Source organism: Argopecten irradians, unplaced genomic scaffold (assembly GCF_041381155.1).
Source record: "Argopecten irradians isolate NY unplaced genomic scaffold, Ai_NY scaffold_0078, whole genome shotgun sequence".
Lineage (NCBI taxonomy): Eukaryota > Metazoa > Mollusca > Bivalvia > Pectinida > Pectinidae > Argopecten > Argopecten irradians.
The window spans coordinates 58559-78812 of NW_027187545.1; the positions used below are offsets into that span (position 1 = coordinate 58559).

Below are 20254 nucleotides of genomic sequence, written 5' to 3' on the forward strand. Positions count from 1 at the left end.
ACTACATCTTCTCTGAAAATTATGAAATACATGTACATATCGCTTATGTTTTGAATGGGACATCCTTATGGATCGGGAACTTTCAAATTATACAAATGATAGGGTTGACCTTGAAATTGGTTAGAACGTCATCTCCTAAAGTTACTAATGGATATTGCTCTATTTTTTGTGTAGCACTCTTAGTATGGGTTGGGGATTCAAAAGTTGAATTTACCCTTCCGCTGGGGTCTGAGTGGCAAGGCTAAATTAGGTCAATTTGAACGTACTTCGCTATATACGACCTCTCTCTGACCGTTACCAATATATATCTCACATACATTGTATGAAGTATCCTTATAAAACGGGGGTTAAAAATGTATAAATAGTTAAACTCACCCTTCCTCGGGAGCCTGAGGGACAGGGCTAAAATGGTTAGAGATTCATTTTTTAACAAACTGTTGGACCTGGGCAAGAGTGCATTTGGCGAGACTTAATCGCGGAATGTTTTTGAATAGATATGGTATAACATTTGTATTTTAATAAGAAAATCATGACTGCAATGCATGCCAAAGCAAATACATGGCACTGCTGTGCCACGTTCTAAACCAAATATATGTTTGTAATTACTAAATTAAACCAGATGAGAGATACATGTATCAACACTCTGATAATTTAAGAAAGACTTTAAAAACATAAATAACATAACAAATTCCATTATTTTTAGATGTATGATGTCAGAACATGACTTCACACCAGGTCGGCCTATTATGCAGAACATCGAAAGTTTTATGAAGATATGCCAAAAGATTCTCTTCGTTGTGACTAGAAGCTTTCTGAAGAAGAAGTTTTGTGACATGGAGGTAGACATGGCACATACATACCTCGCTGACCATCATATAAATAATTTTATTATGGTCCTCTTACGGGAGAAATGTGAGCTACCATTAAAATTAAAATACCTTACATACATCGACGGAATTAGTGCTGAACCGCAGGATGTCGCACTTAAAGTGGAGGATGCATTTACTCATCAAGGTAATATATATATTGATTACTTTAGTTTAGTTTATTAGGTTTAACGTCCTATTAACAGCCAGAATCATCTAAGAACGGTCATGTGATTAATTTTGTTTCTCTATTTCAAGAAGATACAACACGAATATATCACAGCTTATCAAAACACACAATAAAGCTTGCTTACTGCACAGGATTTTTAAAGAAATATTTAAGTAATAAAGGAAAAGTACAAAATGCATTTTAAACCACTTTGAGTAACCATTTTGTATAACAATACCATATATGCATGCATTGGTCTAAGCTGATGTTTGATGTTTCTAATTTTCCATTAATATTTACTATATTTCGGTTGCTATAGTTACCCTATATGCTATAAATAGAACATATAGCATTTAGTGATAATCGCCATATAGATAGTGATGTCTGTTATATCTAGTAGTATATAAGATTTAGAGACTTTTTTGTATTCAGTGATAAATTTATATAAAATGTAACATGAACTTGAATTACTTAACAAAATACTAAACGTACAATTTTAGATTTGATTTTTTACAACTAATACGAAAATTACCCATGGGATAATAATAACTAAACAACAATAATACCCACAAATCCTAAATCGACATTTTATATTTCAAACTCTAAAAAACGCTTCAATGTAAATATAACTGATGGCAATGTCCATATTTATATTGGTGAATAAACATCCTTGAGTAGCAGACAGTTCAAAGTCACTTACACACCAAACTAATTAAAATATTAAGCACAATATCATGTAAAGAGCTATTCAATTTAAAGAATACATGATGAATTTTCCACCTCAAGGCCCGACACAAGTGAGATCCCGCCCTCTGAAAATGACATGTTTGCCCATGTAAGGTCGAAGGTCATGACAATATCCGTTTGGATCACATCGCATCCATACCTGAAACAATCATATTCATTGTATGAATTATGTTAAAATTTGTAATTCATCTATATATAACTACCTGGTAGTAAAATATGTTGAAAATAAGACTGGCGTGTATATATTATATAGATCCTTGATGATAATATTATATTTTTTATGGATGATTAAAAACTGTAAAACATGCCTTTGTGGGCAAACAGATGACACAATTTCATTTCTAAATACAATAATATGATAATGGTTTTACCTTTAGTCCCAGCTTGACAGATTTTTGCTGGCATGTACTGTTATGCATTATATCGGCCCTTATGTCGTACCATTCCTTCTTATATTGCCTGGTGTTTTTGCGGTTTCATGCTAAAGTTACCCCGAAGATGCTCTAGCATGGGACGAACTTTGTGTAGCCTAAAAGAGTAGAAATCAAGCAGTAACTATTATATATTACTAACCTAAAAACTTGTTCGCAGACCAGTACATCCTGATGTTTGGCACCTGGACCACGCCCATCAATATATGTACTCCGACAAAAGCCATTATTTCCTCTGGAGTCGTTTCATTCCATCTTCCGTCTGGTCCTTTCTGGTGAGCGTACAGATTGGTCTGTACTTGAAAAAATACTTCCGATAGCATCAGGAAGAAATAATGAAGAATCGGGGAACCAAGGTCGATGTTGTAGATTGGGCCCGTAACCTCTTTAAACGACCCAATGTGTACATCACACAATGTATCGGATCAGAATCCGCCATCTATTTCACTTGCCTGGCTGTCGAGATTTCCTAGCGTCGATTCCGTGTTCTCCTCTTCCTCCTCCATATCACTGTCCGAACTGAGTGAATGATCGCTCCAGTCGTCATTCTGATCAAAATCCGAGCCTTCCTCTTCGTCACTGCTTACATCTTCTCGAATTCGTCATCTGTCAAATCACTGTTACTCGAAACGCCCGCCATTTTGATCAAAACTAGAATTCATCACGTGATAATCTGTTCTATTTTAAGCAATACGGAGATGCTAATTTTCGATCTATTTTCTGGATAATATTTCCTGAATATTATAAATATGCTTTACCTAACCTGGTAACTCCAACGACTAAAGACTAATAAGATTGTGTAAATCACGTATTTTTTGTAACGCGATAATTGTACGCGCACCTGCAGTACATCTTTTACTTTCACATGCATATGATAGATATTGTGTAATGTGGGTTAACTTTGTTGTTGTGTTTCATGTAACTTCCTGATTTTTATCGCCAAAATGCAACATTATTTGACGACGTCACGAATATTCTAGCGGAAAATCCTTTTTGTAGTTGTTATAAAATGATACTTTTGTAATTGCAAAATACACAAATTCCCAGTTCTTGGACACGAAAATGAATAGAATAAAATTGTGTCCATATTATTTCTACTTTCTAATGATATTTTATTCACAATGATACATGTATATATAATTCATCATATTACCGGATAATTCATGTTTTACTACTACGATCGCAGAGATGCGTTCAAATGCGTATCTGTGCAGTTAGGGGTTAAGAAGACTTCATTATTATTTTCTTTCTCTTCCAAGAAAACACCTCGCAAGATAATACAAATAAACATCTGCCTCTCATTCTCAAGTCTACAAAACTGGGGGTTTCTGTTCCTGCTTAGCGTTCAGCATTTAGGGAGTGGGACTACTGGTTGGCCCGTTGTCATTATAATATAACCTGGCGGGGTGTGTTGCTTAGTGTCTTCGGTGGCATGCTTCAGTGATATAGCACTATAAAAAGGACAACAGTTTCCATTATACAAGAAGACACAACACGAATATACCTGACTCTCCCAAAACACACACCACACACTTCATACACGCCACACACACCACATACATGGGAGGCCGTCCTTACATGACTCTGGCTCTTCATATGACGTTAATTTAATCAAACAAACAAGCAAAACTTATTTCCTAATCAGGCATACATAAATTGTTTTGCGTTTCTGATTTAGACGTTAAGCCACCAAAAAACCGACACGATGGAATGGAAAACAACGGAAGTGGCCAAGTCATACTAACTAAGTTCCCAGAACAACAGTCGTTCAGATTATGTTGTAGTCCAAGCTATCATTTTAATGACTTAACGGAGATAGAACTAAACAAACTGAAGACATCATCAATAGAGGTGGGTATAGTCATGTAGGACGGACACTATAGATATTCTTCAACCGTTTGGTTTCCAAACAAAAACGTTGCCTTGAATGCAACCTTCCATACATGGAAATAGTATTGTGAATCGGCAATTCAAAGGCACTGTTCATCAAAGATCTTACATATTACATCTTCAAGGTTACTGTGTCAATTTCTCTGCGATTTTGTTGCCTGTTTATCAAATCGTTTCACCCTAAAGTGACAAATATCACCTTAGGAAGAGTGCTCGTAAGACAATTTTCATAGTTGATTAGATCGAGTCCATCACTTTCATTATACATGATGTGTTACAGGAATCTGCGAAGCTCTACAGAGAGATGGTTCAGAACATCAACAATACGTTCCTCTTGAAGCGATTGTTCATGTGTAAACCACTAGGAACTAAAAAGTGTGTCGTCCTACTTACGTTAGCTACGCTTGCCATTACTGCGTTGTCCGTCTTTGGACTTCTTTTGGTTGCACGACCAATCGAATATGACGACACGTTTCTGATTCTGATAGCAGTTCCCGTAGTAGTATTCATCATGGTGTCGATATTTGGACCTAGTTTGCAATTTTGTTTTTCGAACCGGGTATGTAATCTAATGTTTTACCAAACAAATTAGTAGTGCAATAGTATATATAGATAAAATAATAATTCTATAATCATGGCGTTTTGAATTGAAATGATGTATATGGAAAAATAAGTTGTTTATGGCCCTTGCGCTAACACTGACTTATAGGGATACTAAAAAAGCGGTATACGTAAACGGATACGTATTTACGTATTGAAAGGGGAGCGACCATTATTCATCAGGGGCGTAGGAAGCGGGGGTGGGGGGTGGGGGTAGGGGGATTCAGGGGGGGGGGAGCAAGGGGCAAATATGTCTTTTTGCCCCCCATTTTCGCCGAGTGAAATGTTCTAAAAATGCACATTTGAAAGAAAAAAGGGTCCTCATGCACATTTTTGTACTTAATTTTAGAAAAAAAACGTTCAAGCACGTAATGTTCAAACCTTTAATAATCAAAATTCAATACACACGAACTAGACTAAAAATGTCCATCAAGGGATTATACTATTTAAAAAAATGCTTCTTAAAAGATTTATTTGTTTATATGTCTTCAATTCATTATTACTTTGAGTTACACAACAATGTGCCGATGGTGTGAATCCGGTATGTTCAGATCGAGCAGTTACGAACTCACAATTATCATTTTTAAATGCAGGTAACTTTAAAGAGACAATTCGATCTAAGAGTACATTGAAACTTGCACATATTTCGGATACTAACCAGTACTAATGGAAATTGGATTAGTTGGTTTAACTGTGATATGTCAGAAAATCCCACTGTAGTCAAATGTATGTGAACTGTTCAATCGCCATTACACACAGCCTTGTATGCCGAACCCTGACCCTTGCCTGTGTGGTAAAGAATTTTTTGTCTAGAACTTCTCAAAACGCTCCTTCAGTTGTGTTAACATTATTAGATGCATATTTTTGTTTAAAAATAATTTCATCAACTCCTCAGTGGTTATGTATTGCTTTTGTTTAACGTGCGTGACTTTGACTCGGGCAAGGGTACAGCGTACATGTTGTACCTGCTTAATCGTATTGATCAACGATTTGGAATTTCAATGATATTAATTAAGATACTTAACAATGTTATGGAATTTGTCACTATTTCTTGTCAAATGTTTCATAAGGATTGTAGAACAATACATTTATGTTATATTTTGCTTCGTGGTTACAGTACTTAATGCGTCTAACATTCCCTCAAACGCGTTTTAGATTCGTTTGCGTTTCTTTCGTTTAGTTTCGTTTGCGTTTTGTTTCGTCGAGCGTTTTTCGTTTGCGTTTCGCGTTTTCGTTCGTTTGCGTTTTGATTCGATTTCGTTTGCGTTCGTTTGCGTTTTGATTCGTTTTGGATTTCGTTCGTTTGCGTTTGCGTGCGTTTGCGTTCCAATTCGTTTACCGGATGTTATTCATTGATATTTGATTAGGAATGGTTGACTGCGCATGTGTTGGCTAAACTAAAAGTGGAGTCAAACGACGGTGTAGGCCGATAAATTTACGTGTTCTGGACAATGTAGTAAACATACACAAATAAATTTAAAAAAAATCCTTTTGTATCTAGACATTAATTACATTTGATACATGTAACCTACACACATTGTCTGATAGTAAGGATCATTTGTATACCTTTCTGCAAGGTCTTATATAGTACTAGCTATACACGTGTATGTGCTACAGGGGGACAGGTACAATATACACTTGTAACACCCGCGGGGCTCGATAAAGTGGACTGAAGGATTACAGACAGGTGTGAACTCACGCCACAGGACGCCGTACTGCTGGTCATAATATATATATAACTCACTGGTGCATACATTATAAAAAAATTATATCCGACTCATCACTGTTAGCATTGGATCACATTATTTTCTAGTGATACACACTATTCTGATAATAAAATAACACAATTAATAATATCTCAACCATAAAACGAATACTTTTTTTTAAACATATTTTATGTGAAATTAAGAACGTACCGAAGTCAATAGATATTAAATCATAATTGACTTACATATATATACATAATCGTCCAACACGAACTGACAGTTGATACATGTACATTCAACTGTATCTCTGTATTTACACGTATTCGCCATTCATATAATTGATCGTGTATTTTATTGGTATGTTGATGTAACAAAACACACGAAGAATAAAACACCATATAGCTGGTTTTCTGTAATGACTAGAATAACACAAAATTGTTGTTTTTGTGGTATGCTTTGGTACATGTACATGCACGGGGTCACGTACGCGTATTATACATCGTAGCCTAAATAAACATGTGAGGGGCCGTGCGCGTCTGAGGCAATCAGTGAGCCATTGTTCATGGGTGACTGCACTTGACCAGGTGTGATACAAGTTGACACAAAATCAAAATATGCCGCTGTCAAATAACAAATGGTATAAATGAAAGCAGGTAAATCGAGAGGGGGAGTGGGGATGGAGAGGGGTAGAGTGTTGTACATGTGTTGTCCGTGAATTATAAAGCAAATTTATATAAGACCTCCGAATGGGTCGGGTAAATGCTACAGGTGAGTGTCCACATTGATATCTATATCACAATACCTACACTAAAATAAGAAGTTCTTCTGAAGTGTTTTCTTTTCTGAAACTGATAATTTCTATAAAACAGTACTAGTATGTGTGACAAATTCAGAGCAGACTTATAGATACTAGCATTGATTGAAGACTATTTGTACACATGCATGTTTTATAATTATTTTTAAAATCTCGCTTTATAAGTTTAAAAAATGTATTAATGCTTGGATATATATACGTAATCACATACTTATTGGTAATATATTTATAACAATTGCATATTTTCTAAGACAAGATATATTTTTCATAATGATAAATCGTACTAAATCAAAATTGCGAACGTAAAATAGACATCGCTTTCAGAATCCGGATCACTAAGCTACCGGAGTCCCGATCGACATTTATGATTGCATTCTGGTCTTCCGGTCACGCTTTCACTTCGTTTACGTTTTTCGTTTTTCGTTTGCGTTTTTCGTTTTGCGTTTAGCGCTTGACGAAACGCGTTTTTCGTTTTACACTATTCGTTTTTTCGTTTGCGTTCTTCGTTTTTCGTTTGCGTTTTCGTTCGTTTTCGTTTAACATTTCGTTTGCGTTTTGCGTTTCGCGCTCGTTTCGAGGGAATGTTAGACGCATTAAGTACTGTATGTAACGAATTAGCCTCATTGAATTGTCCCTTTGAATCGCAAATTTACCGTGTTAAGAACGCTTTAAAATCAGCAAAATACATTGTAAAACTCATCTTAGCCATTCCAAATCGTAATATTTTTTCTCGGGGGAGAAGCGAGTAGTCTTACAGAGATCATGATGGTTACAGTACCTGAACCGTTTAACGTTCCCAGCCTAACGCAAACGCAACGCAAGAAAATCGTCCGTTAGCTAACGCTAACGATTGCTAACGCTAACGATTAACGATTAACGATAAACGATTAACGCAATACCGGCTAACGATTAACGATTAACGCAAAACGCAAAACGATCGGCTATGATAAACCGGAAATACCATTGTTATAATCACGGACACGGCTTGACGGTAAATGAATTACGGATCTTGATGTTTTGAAATACAAACGAAAGTACAGGCAAAACTGGAGTATGTTCGGGATTAAAGTTTCTGTATATCATATAAACATTTGCCTATGAAAACTATATGGACACGATGAAGTCAAAGACGACAGTACTCGATGCAAAGTTTCCATGGACAAAATAATGTACGTTTACAAAATGAATGACATGTGCAACTGTATGTATGGAGAAAGAATGGTATTATTCTAAAGTGTCATATTTACCCGATATTTTAAGAAATAACAAATTGTTACAACATCTCTTTACTGATAATCACACAATGAAGTCAAACACGACTGTACTCGATACGAAGTTTCCACTTCACACGTACGTTTACAAATTACTTGTACAACCGTATGTATTAAGAGAGAATTGTATTATTCTAAGTGTCATATTTGTCCGACATTTTAAGAAATAACAAACAAATTGTTACAACAACACTGTATTAATAATATTACCGTCACAATGTCATAACTTTATATATAATTAGTGAAGCGATCATGCGTATACTGGTACATGTACTTTAAATGGAAATATTTTCACACAAACACATTTAGTCCGAATGATTCTGACTATCTATCCGCTTTTTATACTGACATCCGGATAGATAGTCAGAATCATTCGGACTAAAACACATTTAAAATGCTGTAAATCAAATTTTCATCTATATGTTTGATTTCTATTATCGATGTTCCATAACTCAACAAATGTAATAAGTTACATTTTATCGTGTTTCCCGCATCAATCACAAGTTTCAGGGTTTTTTTTCAGATTGTCGAAAGGCTCTTCCGCTTATCATGGAAAATTGTATTCTCGGAATATTTGTTTCATAACGGATTACACCTGTATATTACTAGGGTGTGCATTCATAAAAGCTCATTGCTTACAATTGACTAGGGTCGTACATGTACATTTACAAATGCACGTACATACGCCACAGCTACTGTAATAAAGATTAAAGATTGAACATTTGAATTCGTGTTTCGCCATTTACAGTTCTCTCATTTTATAGTTCATGCATATAATAAAGATATAAAGAATGAAAATATTTCACTTCCAGTTGTTTATATTCAAATTAATTCAATTATGCATAATCATTGATGACAACGACGATGAAGATAGTGATGCACATGCATACATGTATGAACACTGAAGATAACTGTAAAATTGTCTACGTATATTTGTAACTGGTGTAAGAAATATAGTTATTTGATCACATTTCACATCAAGCAACTCCTCAATTTACAGTTTAAACAAATTAATTATTCATACAATGTATAAGTGTAAGCTAATTCATTCCACCGTAATCTATAGGAAAGCATATTGCACACATCAAAATTTTGAAATACGACAGTACATATAAATTATGTCCGTGAAATGTACTGTCACAGTGTACATTTTTGTACGGGGCACAGGTAAGTTGGGTATACAGTTAATCTCCCTCCCAAGAAGGTGTTAATTACAGGTGAACTCCGCCCGTGGCCAGCTACAGGGGGTCGACACAAGGTAACACCAGTCGTGACCTATAAACCTGTGCAGGTAAAATACCCGTGCGCGTCACGCTGGGAATTGAAAAGATTCCAGGTACAAATAACAACGAACACATGTGAGAAGGTGACTGTCCAGTTTTTATTGATATGAGCTAAACGTATATATCCGTGTCTGATTTGACACGCGTACAGTACGGTGTGAAGGCTTACAATGTAACGTACAGATACATGTACCCCTGCACAGTTCGAATTCTCTACACGTGTTCTTTATGTAGTTGTAGGTATACTCGTACCAAGGATTTATACGTCCTTGACTCGTACATTGCAAACATTTACATCATTCATTCCATTTTCATATAGATACAAGTACTAATTAATTGCGTTTGAAAAATATGTACATGTAAATGCCAAATCTCACCTATTCCCCGTGTTCAAACTCGTCATATTAATGATTTTTTTCACGAATTTATTTACAAATCTCCCGAGTCTTTTTTGCGTTCTTCGTACATTGATAATATTTAACATAACAAGACGAATATTATGCAGCGTGTCTGTAATAACATTTTTATATTTTTATTATCTGTTTAGCTATTTTCTTGTGTAATCTTTCAGTTGTCGTGGATTCTTTCTAAAATAATGCTTTTGACATTAATATTCTGTAAGACAGTTTCGTTAATATTTGAATTGCTTTCGCAGAAATCATAGTAACTACGTTTCTGATAATAATGGTAAAAAAGTGATAATCACATTAAGTTTTGAAATGTCATTTAAATACGAGTATTTCAGAACGTTTTCACAGATAGGAGCGTACGTCATGTATGCGATCTTGTTACTGTACATATTTTTATTTCAACCACATCTAACAAACATATATACATCCAAAAGAGATATAGAATGCAATACAATACACTTTATTCATATTTTTTTTTTATTTCATAGATGTTATGATAATCGCTTCTACACGAAGCGGTAAACGTAATATCATATCCGGATCGTCAAAGCATCTCACCGGCATTTGGTTCTATTTTTAGTGGCTAACGTTAGCGGAAGTGGGTCCTGCTAACGATTAACGCAAACGATTTCTAACGCAAACGATTGTAAACGCAACTAACGATTAACGATTGCTAACGCAAACGATAACGATTAACGATAAACGATTGCTAACGCTAACGATTGCTAACGGAAATAACGCAAACGCAAACGAAACGCAAATTTGGAAACGTTAAACGGTTCAGGTACTGTATTGACATGCTAAAGAGTATTGTACTTCTAGCATGCAAATCATGGTAGTATGAGTTTATTTTAAATTCAATATTCAAAACACGAAAATAGAAAGAATATTTTAAGAATAATGGTCACTCCCCTTCCAATACGTACATGTACATATCCGTATGCGTATACGTATACCGCTTATTGTAAGTATCCCTGTTTATAACATTTATGTTTTGACCAGATAATAATGATTCTGTAATGTTAAGGTAGGTCCATACTTTTGAAAACCGCGCCAATTCATACGACGCTATACCGGAAGTTGCGGAGGTTGTTTTGAATTCCAGAATGGTTTCCGATACGCCACGACATCCCACTTGGATATTTTTTCAATAGGTGAAAATTGTGTACATGTAATATAGAATGTTTGAAATCATTAAATAAATCAAATAAAAACAATGAAGTGAAAATGTTATGCTATCTCTGAGGTTTTTGCGGTCCCTGTCGTAAATGGGAATGGATTTTCAAACACCGGAAGCGCCGTTCGTCGCTATAAAATGATAAGAGGGGACCGTCCGGATCGAAATTCCGGAATTCTAAAAAATCGCATACGGACTCCTTTAAACACAAAATTTGGAGAAAATCTTAAAAGCAAACAGACATAAACCAGATATTATATCACAAAAACATATGAACTAATGTGGAATGTTTTTTTGCGGGATGATTTTCAATAAATAGTCAAATATGACCCACCTTAGCACTGGATGAAATGGGGGTAGGGTTGCAAGTTACAAACTTCAAGCTTACAAAATTGTGAAATTTTGATCGAGGACCCCATGTGTTTATATGATATTTGAAAAACATATTACCTTGGGCATATCATATACAAATATTGTGAAATTGACATGGGTTTTCATTTCATTTTTGGCCTATTCATCGATTTTTTACAGGCGAAAATATGGCAACACATGATAATTACGTATAGAAACGGTCCTGGGAAATAACAAAAATTAGCTAGCATTTGTAAAAATACAAGAGTTTTGTATATTGTTCTTTCGTTAGAAATTTAGTACAAAACATCAACAGCATCGAGACTACATTCACCCTAATATTACAGAAAACATAATTTTATGAGTTTTTCTATTTTCGGCCAGCAAATTTGCATGGATGGTATATTTCAAGCTCAAATATCTCAAAAAGTAATTCGAGAACACCTATTTATCTTTACAGATTTGAAATCTACATGAAAAATGCAAGAAAATAAGACCTGTTAGAAAAAAATGACATGGGTTTTCCCAAAAGTATGGAGCTACCTTATTACATGAGTTATTATTTCTTCTTTATTTCAGGCTGTTTATGATTCTCTTTCCATTCTACAAAAGAAAATTGACTTCAAATCACAAAAAATATCTTGTGTTTTTATACAAACCATTACCCTTGTGTATCCTTTTTAACACAGAAACATGGAATATTTAGCTATCAACTATCAACTTTACTTAATCACGAAAACAATGTATAGAAAATCACCCTCAATGACAGGATGCAGGCGATATAATGACCTTTGAAATTAGAAATCCCATATAATGTTGCCCGTTACATTTTTACGTCTTTGCCGGTAATCTTTGCAAACCGGTCTTTCCACTCCCTTATTGCTGTAATCTAAGAAGGAGCAGAAACTACCACTTTTAAAGACTATGGTGTGTCATTTCATGTAGTAGTTTTATGGTTATAAATAATGACTACACTAATATCTGCTCTAAAATAAGTGAGGTATTAAACTGGTCAAATCACCAAATCATAAATTGTCGGATCTTTTGTGAGTTACTTGCATAATGTTGGATTTTTGAGTAACGATTAGTGTGCATTGCGGTGTCAGAAACGGAAACCAGCAGTGTTTATAACGCAGTATTACTAATCCTTGACCGACAAAGATTAGATTTGTGTACTACAACATGAAACCATGCTGGGTAAGTATATAACTTTATCTGTTTGTCTTTAGCTCTAAAGATCATCGTGTTGTTTACGTTAATATTATGCTTCAGTGTGTTGTCAGTATAATGGGGTATATTGCTTGGTGTCTTCGACGGCATGCTTTAGTGATATAGTACTATAAAATGGCCCATTATTCAAGTATATAAGAAGACACAACACGAATATACCGCAGTCTCCAAAAACACGCACCACACACATCATACACACTACACACCGCATGCATGGGAAGCCGTCCTTCCATGACCCTGGCTCCCTTAATACTGAGCGCTATGCAGGAGCTGGAACTACCACTTTTATAGACTTTGGGGTTTCCATGCCAGGAGACAGAACCCACCAGACCGCTTGCTAATATATAAAACTTGTTGTTGGAACAACGTAACATCAGCATGTCTAATGGCGACCTCTGTAGCCTATATGGCTCCTTATCACCTTACAACAAGAGATCCTAAATGGATCTTGGCGCCCACTAAAGAATGATATAGTCTGTCAATGGAAAGAGAGTATCATTTTCACACTTTGACTACATATGAAATTTGAAAAAAGATAATTTCATTACTTTCTGAGATATATCAAGAACCAACTTCAATTATCAAAATCCAAGATGGCGGCATATTGGTCATCTTGTTCACCGATCGGTCTCAAAATTCAATATGCATAACTAGTCTCCTAGGTAAACCTGCACATTAATAGAAAGATCTCAGTACTTTCTGAGAAATAGCGGTAACAAAAATTGTGAAGGACGAACGGTCCACGGGCGAAAAGCGATTTTAATAACCATTGTGGGCTACAATTAACACTTAAGCTTTTGTAAATAAAAAGATTGGCTATTTTCAGCCTATCGGTAAAAGAAAGACAATTGCTAAAGCTTTCGCAAACAAAAGTACACATTTTTAGGTCATCTGACCCGAAGGGTCAGGATGACCTATAGTCATCATGTTTCATCCGTCGTCGTGCGCCGTGCATTAACTGTTCACATTTTGAACTTCTTCTCAAGTTCTACAGGTGCGATTTAGCTGAAACTTGCATGAAATGATCCTTACTTGGTCCCGACAAAATTTTCGGGTGGATCCGAAATCCAAGATGGCCCCTATCTTGAAAACGCATTTTGAACTTCTCAAGTTTTACAAGTGCGATTTAGCTGAATCTTGCATGAAATGATCCTGACATGGTCTCGACAAAGTGTTGTTATTTTTCGGGTCGATCCGAAATACAAGATGGTCACCACAACCGCCGTCTTGAAAACACATTTTGAACTTTTTCTCAAGTTCTACCAGTGCGATTTAGCTGAAACTTGCATGAAATGATCCTGAAATGATCTCTTGTTGATCCACAAATCAAAGGTGGCTACCATGACCCCATATATGATTAATTTTACTATTGCCAAGGAAGTCAGATGACCGTTAATGCCCTTGGGCCTCTTGTTGCATTTTCCCGCGTTTCGTTAGTATAAGCCGGGAAAATGTTGTATAAAAGGCTCATGCTACTCGCTTCGTACGTAAGTTGGATCACGTGATAAGGGTAGGTTCGGGTAGAATTATCGTTATATAGCTGCCAGTCGTACAGGCAACAATTTTTTTAAGTCGTGATATTACACTGCAACGCCCTGGATTTATTTTTGGCTTTTTCATTTAAAATAATTTCGTTCTCATATTGTATATTTTAGAGCCATTAACGTTAACAGTTAATAATGGTATATGTACTTGTATATTTTGATCAGTCAACGGTTTTGCAGAGTTGTCAAAATTAAATATAAAAAATAAAGCATTTTTAATATCAAATAGTAATGTTTGCTCTTGCCTGCGCGCGCGCGAGTTAGCCCTGGACTGCCTCTTTTCTATATTGTTCGCGAGTCAATTTGTAATGAGAAATGACGGCTCATACATTTGTAACTACATTACATAATACAGTAATTTACAATAAACTCGCACTGACTATAGTACGGCTAGGCAAGATCTGAATTATTTGTGTGTGATTTCGTTTTATAGAATCGTAGATTGTAGAGTTTATCACAGTAGATTCTCCACTCTCTGTACGATGCGCTACGATATACGCCGAATATTTCATTCTCGGTCTTCCGCCGTAGGTTCATGTCATATTTACTTTTCCCACACTACCAGCGCTCACTCATGGACGCGCACCTGTAGCCAATATGACTCCTAAAAACCAAACTGTTTAGGTTAGTCTACACACGCTATCTAGATATCAAAGTATTTCCCGGGGGGGCGTGTCCTGGGCTTGGTATGGTTTAATTGTATGTACTTGGACTCACCTCATAAACCAGCCAGGGTTAAATAAGGACCATACGGACGTGTAATTAATTGCTCGTACGACTGCGGCTTATTCAAGCGTCGTTGCTATCCTTCCTTTCGTAAAACTCATAATCTTGCCCTTCATTACAACTTGCCCCCCCCCCCCCCCCCCCCATAATCACATAAAACCCATATCCCTACCAACCCCATGGCACAAACCCCCCCCCACAACTCTTCACCAGGGCACACCATCCCCCTCCCACCCCCCCCCCCACACCACAGCCCTCCCCCCACCCACTGGTTGCCCCCTAACATCCAATTCCACTCACCTCACCACCCCTCTCGCCTTTAATCCTTGTCCACTCGGCTCATACATGCTGGACCGCGCTTTCCATTTGTTTTGTTCGAGTAAAACGTCTGATTAATTAGACAATGTACAGATGGACATCGATCAGATCGTTAATATCATTCTTTATCCTTGCGTCTTGGATCATGAAGCAATTGTGTGGTTAGGGGGGAAACGATTTCAAAAGTATGACTCATAGTCGTCCCTTTTTGTCGGAGTATTGAAATGCCTTCATTTTGGACATATTATAGCTTACATTGTGTTTATATGGGGTAAATAATAAAGTTTTGATGTAAGGACTCTTGTTTTTTTTCTCGATAATATGGAAATTTGCGCCACGTAGAACCTAATCGGATTTGTTTATATGAAAGGTTTAAATGTATACATGTTGTAAAAGGAATTATCAATGCTTAGCTACTCAATAAGAGACATTACCTTGGAATACGTTTAAAAAATGTCTCAATAAAGGTCTCCACGGGGCCTGTGCTGTGGCCTAATTAAGGACAGAGTATGCCAGAGTCAGAGGTTTAGTTATTGACAGGGTTCCACCTTTTGATCCAAAAAGGTATCAAAATAATGTTTTATGTCATCAAAACTGTATTATTTTATGAAGAGTATAAATAATAACATGTTTTGATCACAATATGTAGGTAAAATGTAGTAAATAAAATTTTGGCTACAATTTTAAGACCGAAAATATCGAAATTTTGGGTGTTATTTTTGGCCATATCAATTATTAACGATGGCATTTCACCCACTTCCAGTTTGAGTGCACCAAAAATATTTTCTAAAAATTGGCTTATTACCTGAAGTATTTGTAGTGAAAATTTCAGAAAAATTGTGGACCGGTAAATTTGTCGTTTAAAAGTCTTAGAGAGGCAAGGTGTATTTTAAGTAATATTACACCATGGTCGCACCACGGCCTTTTGCAATCGTAAAATTAATGAAAACAAAGGAAAATCTACATTCTTAATCAGATTTTATTGTCTCTCATTTGTTTACATTTAAACGTAAAGTAATATGATTGTTTTAGCCTATATATAGAATAATTATTGCAGAAAAAATATTTATGTCACAAAAAACAAACGATATTTCCGGAACTTTCAGGCGCATGAGTGTGTCATTCCACTTTCTCAAGCTAGATGATTGATTGCTCTCAATGCATGCCTTTCGCAGTGAAAGTGATTTGTGTTTTTGTTAACGAAGGTTACCTCTGAATGGTCACATATTAAGTAATGAAATGCTAACAAAAAGTCAGAAAAAAAAAAGGGTCGTGGTAGTAGTTAGGATTATTATGTAATGATGAATATCTATGTTTGTAATGACCATTTTAATCACATCTCAGTATATTGAGGGTGACATATATGTATAATGGTTGCCTGTTTTATTATTGTGCTTTCAGTTGTAAGTTTGCTGTGCTCTCAATGGCAGGCTAAATCACGCAGCTTTTCACGTCTAGTGTATTGTTAGAATAAAAAGATCGCTCGCAAGAGAGTGCGTTTTACTAAATTTTGTTATATATGACACTATTATTTTCATGTTGCGATATTGGATTAATTTAACTATATTTAATATATTGTATCTTAGCTGTTTAAGATTTTATGATTGTTACAAAAACATTTGGTGATGCAATCAGAAACAGTATACCCATAGATTTTCCGACTTGTTAGCGGGGTTCGGCAGGGATGAGAGTGAAACTTTGGGATGTATGTTTAAAAAGCGCTCAGTTAATTGTTTGGCACGATGGTTAATTGAAGTATCGATTCTTGAGATAATAGAAAGATAAAAATGTGTTATATGTGTTAGTGATTGTTGTTTTTTTGAATAAATTAACGCGTGATGATCGACATCTTATGTTGATTATCCAATATTATTAGATGCCACGTCTTTTTGCTGTAAAAGATACTGAGTGTTAATAGTAACTATGGTGTCTTATGTTTTCGCTCAAAATGCTTCTCATAAACAATCATATCCAAAATAAATTCCAATCTCGGAAAAGTGTGGTTCTTATCAAACCGATGCAAGAAACAATATAGGGTTTGATAAGAATACACTTACTTTAGTAGTTTTAAAAGAATCCAGGGCAAAGTATTTTGCTATGCGCCTATTAAAACGGCCTAATAAACGGATGCCCATTTTATTGAACTGTAATAAAAAGACTATTGAATGAGGTTTCCAACTTCTTTGTATATAGGTCCTCGGGTTCACACCAAACCTGATGTTTTGTATTTCAGCAAGTTTTTGTAGTTTCGTTGCGAGACTTTTCATGAATCCCTCTATAAAGGTTAACTCAGTTTTTTTTTCCAATTTAAAAACTAACAGCATCTTTTATTGTTAATGAAACAGTCAAACGTTTTTGAGGTCCACAGTTTTATTTTTCATAATTAGCTTTGTGTATCATAAACACATCCTACTATCAATCAAAATGGCTAAAGGTATATCATTTCAGGTATCACATTTTGATTTTATAAGAAATTTGGTTGTAACAACATGAATTATACATATCAGGGAGAGCCAAATAAATTACTTTATACGTGACACAAAGCTAAGTAACATACAGTATATGTAATACACTGCATCTAAATGATTTCCAGTTTGATCAGACACTCTCATTTTCTGTTTGACTGTTTCTCCATTATTTCTGTACGATTATAACACATTCGCTAATAAACATTTCAGAGATGTTTTTGTCCATAAGGAATACTTCAGAATTACTAATAAAATTCATATATTCTAAACTCAAAGTCAGTTTTATATAGTATTATATGGAATAAGACGGTTTCATCGCCACACACTCTTTACCAAGGCCGATATACATAATGTACATGTACTGTGATCGAAGCCTTTCTTTTGTGTATAATACTCAGTAAAGCTATTTTAATTTTTCTAATTTTCAAATAGTACTAACATGGAAATCAAATATAATTATTGACAATAAAGATATAATCAAGTGTTTACAATCTACTTACAATTAACGTTTATTTTCATTATTAAAACTGCTACATTCAGTTAGTTATTTTGCAAGATTACAAGAATTATTTATTATTGTAATCTAAATCTTAAAAATGATTTATAAATGGTTTCCCGACCAAATTAAACTTAAAATCTAAAACAAGGTAATAATCTTATATGGTTAAAGTGATGAGATTTACATTTGTTAGCATTAAATAGACATTAAATGTTAATCTATCAGAAGTGTTAGCCCTGACAAATATTTGAACTACTAGTAGCGGTTATGTATACTCATGACCCATGTAACCTGGTAAAACCTCTTTCCCTGACTCAATATCCAAACAATAGTATCTCAGAATCCCATTTTAAATCAACCCTCTTCGCACTGTTAAATATGCTCTATAATTACTAATAATAAAATCATTAGGAACATGATGATATTAGTGAAGCTATTGTCAAATGCAAAATAGCTTATTATAGAGTCTTTAAACACCTAAACAGATTTGTATTAGAATTTTGATTATGTTAAAATCTTGAATATTTTTCTACAAGATATCACTTAGTTAAATAAAATTCCAATTTGGTAGCTTATTCAAAGCGTTTAAAGAGGAGTATTGGATGTATATATTAATGTTATACACACTAAGTTTCGTGTTTTGGAGATGATGCAAAATAGAAGCATTATTCATTTATCATGTATGTAATCTATGGATTCTAAAAAATCTAGACTATCTAGTCATATTGGTTAACCTTTTTAATCGACAAAATTTACCAGAGTCACCTAATTTTTCTAGAAATTTTTCACAATATTTACTTCAGGTTAATGAGGCAATCGGTTTTAGAAAATATTTATTGGTTGCTCTCAAAACTGAAAGTGGGTTGATGATTACCATATGTTTATAATGAAGACATCGGCCGAAAAACCCCCCCCCCCCCCCCCCCCCTCCCCCCCCCCCCCCCACCCACGACCCCCCCCCTATATTTCGACAGTTTACGGTTTTCGAACATGTGAGCCTCAAAATTGCGTATTGCTCTAAATTTGCACATACAAATTTTGTGATTCAATAATAGAAGTAATTATTTAAATTACTTATCTTTAGATATAATAGATACTGTTTGATGACAATAAAAACATTATTTTGATTACCATTGTTGAGGATTCAAAAAGTAAGCGAACCCTGTCACAACACCGTTAATGTGGCAAACTTTTAATTTAGCAAATTAGCACAGGACCTGCTCGGGGACCTTTATTGAATTGTTTTTAACGTTATTTGGAAGGGTTTGGCATCTTTTATTCCTGTTAGCTTCTTTATAACATTTTTAATTATTTTAATGAAAATTGGTTTCGTGGGCAAATTTTCCATATGGTTCGTGAAGAAGCGTCCTATTGTTATTTATTGACGTTGTTAGTGTTGTCTGGGATAAACCATTTTCCCCAAGAATGTTTACATTTTAATGAATTCTAGAATCTTCGAATTATTGCCTGATTACAAGATAAGATCGGAATTTGTCGTGATTTGACAAAGCAGTAAAGAAAAATAGTTAAGTTCTTGCGGAATCAGTTTAAGACCTTTATGCGAGGGACATATTTTTGGTGTAGTTATGTATATATTTATCTATGACAACTTCAATTAAGGCAGTAAATTGCAAACAGGTTTTTGAAATATTTCAAACAATTCCAAAAAATAGAATTGAAGGTTTACTCGTTACTTGATAAACTTGTAACATCACCAAATAATGTGGTTGATTCTGGACCGAGTCGGATCACAT

General features: G+C 35.1%; 1 protein-coding gene across 1 annotated transcript; it reads left to right on the forward strand.

The window, feature by feature from the left end:
• Positions 1-703: 703 nt before the first annotated feature.
• Positions 704-4662, forward strand: LOC138311650 (uncharacterized; the record flags this gene model as incomplete). Its single annotated transcript, XM_069252912.1, has 3 exons — positions 704-1014; positions 3892-4064; positions 4384-4662. Coding segments are annotated over exons 1-3 (759 nt in total), but the record flags the coding sequence as incomplete, so codon positions are not given.
• Between the last annotated feature and the right edge of the window lie 15592 nt (positions 4663-20254).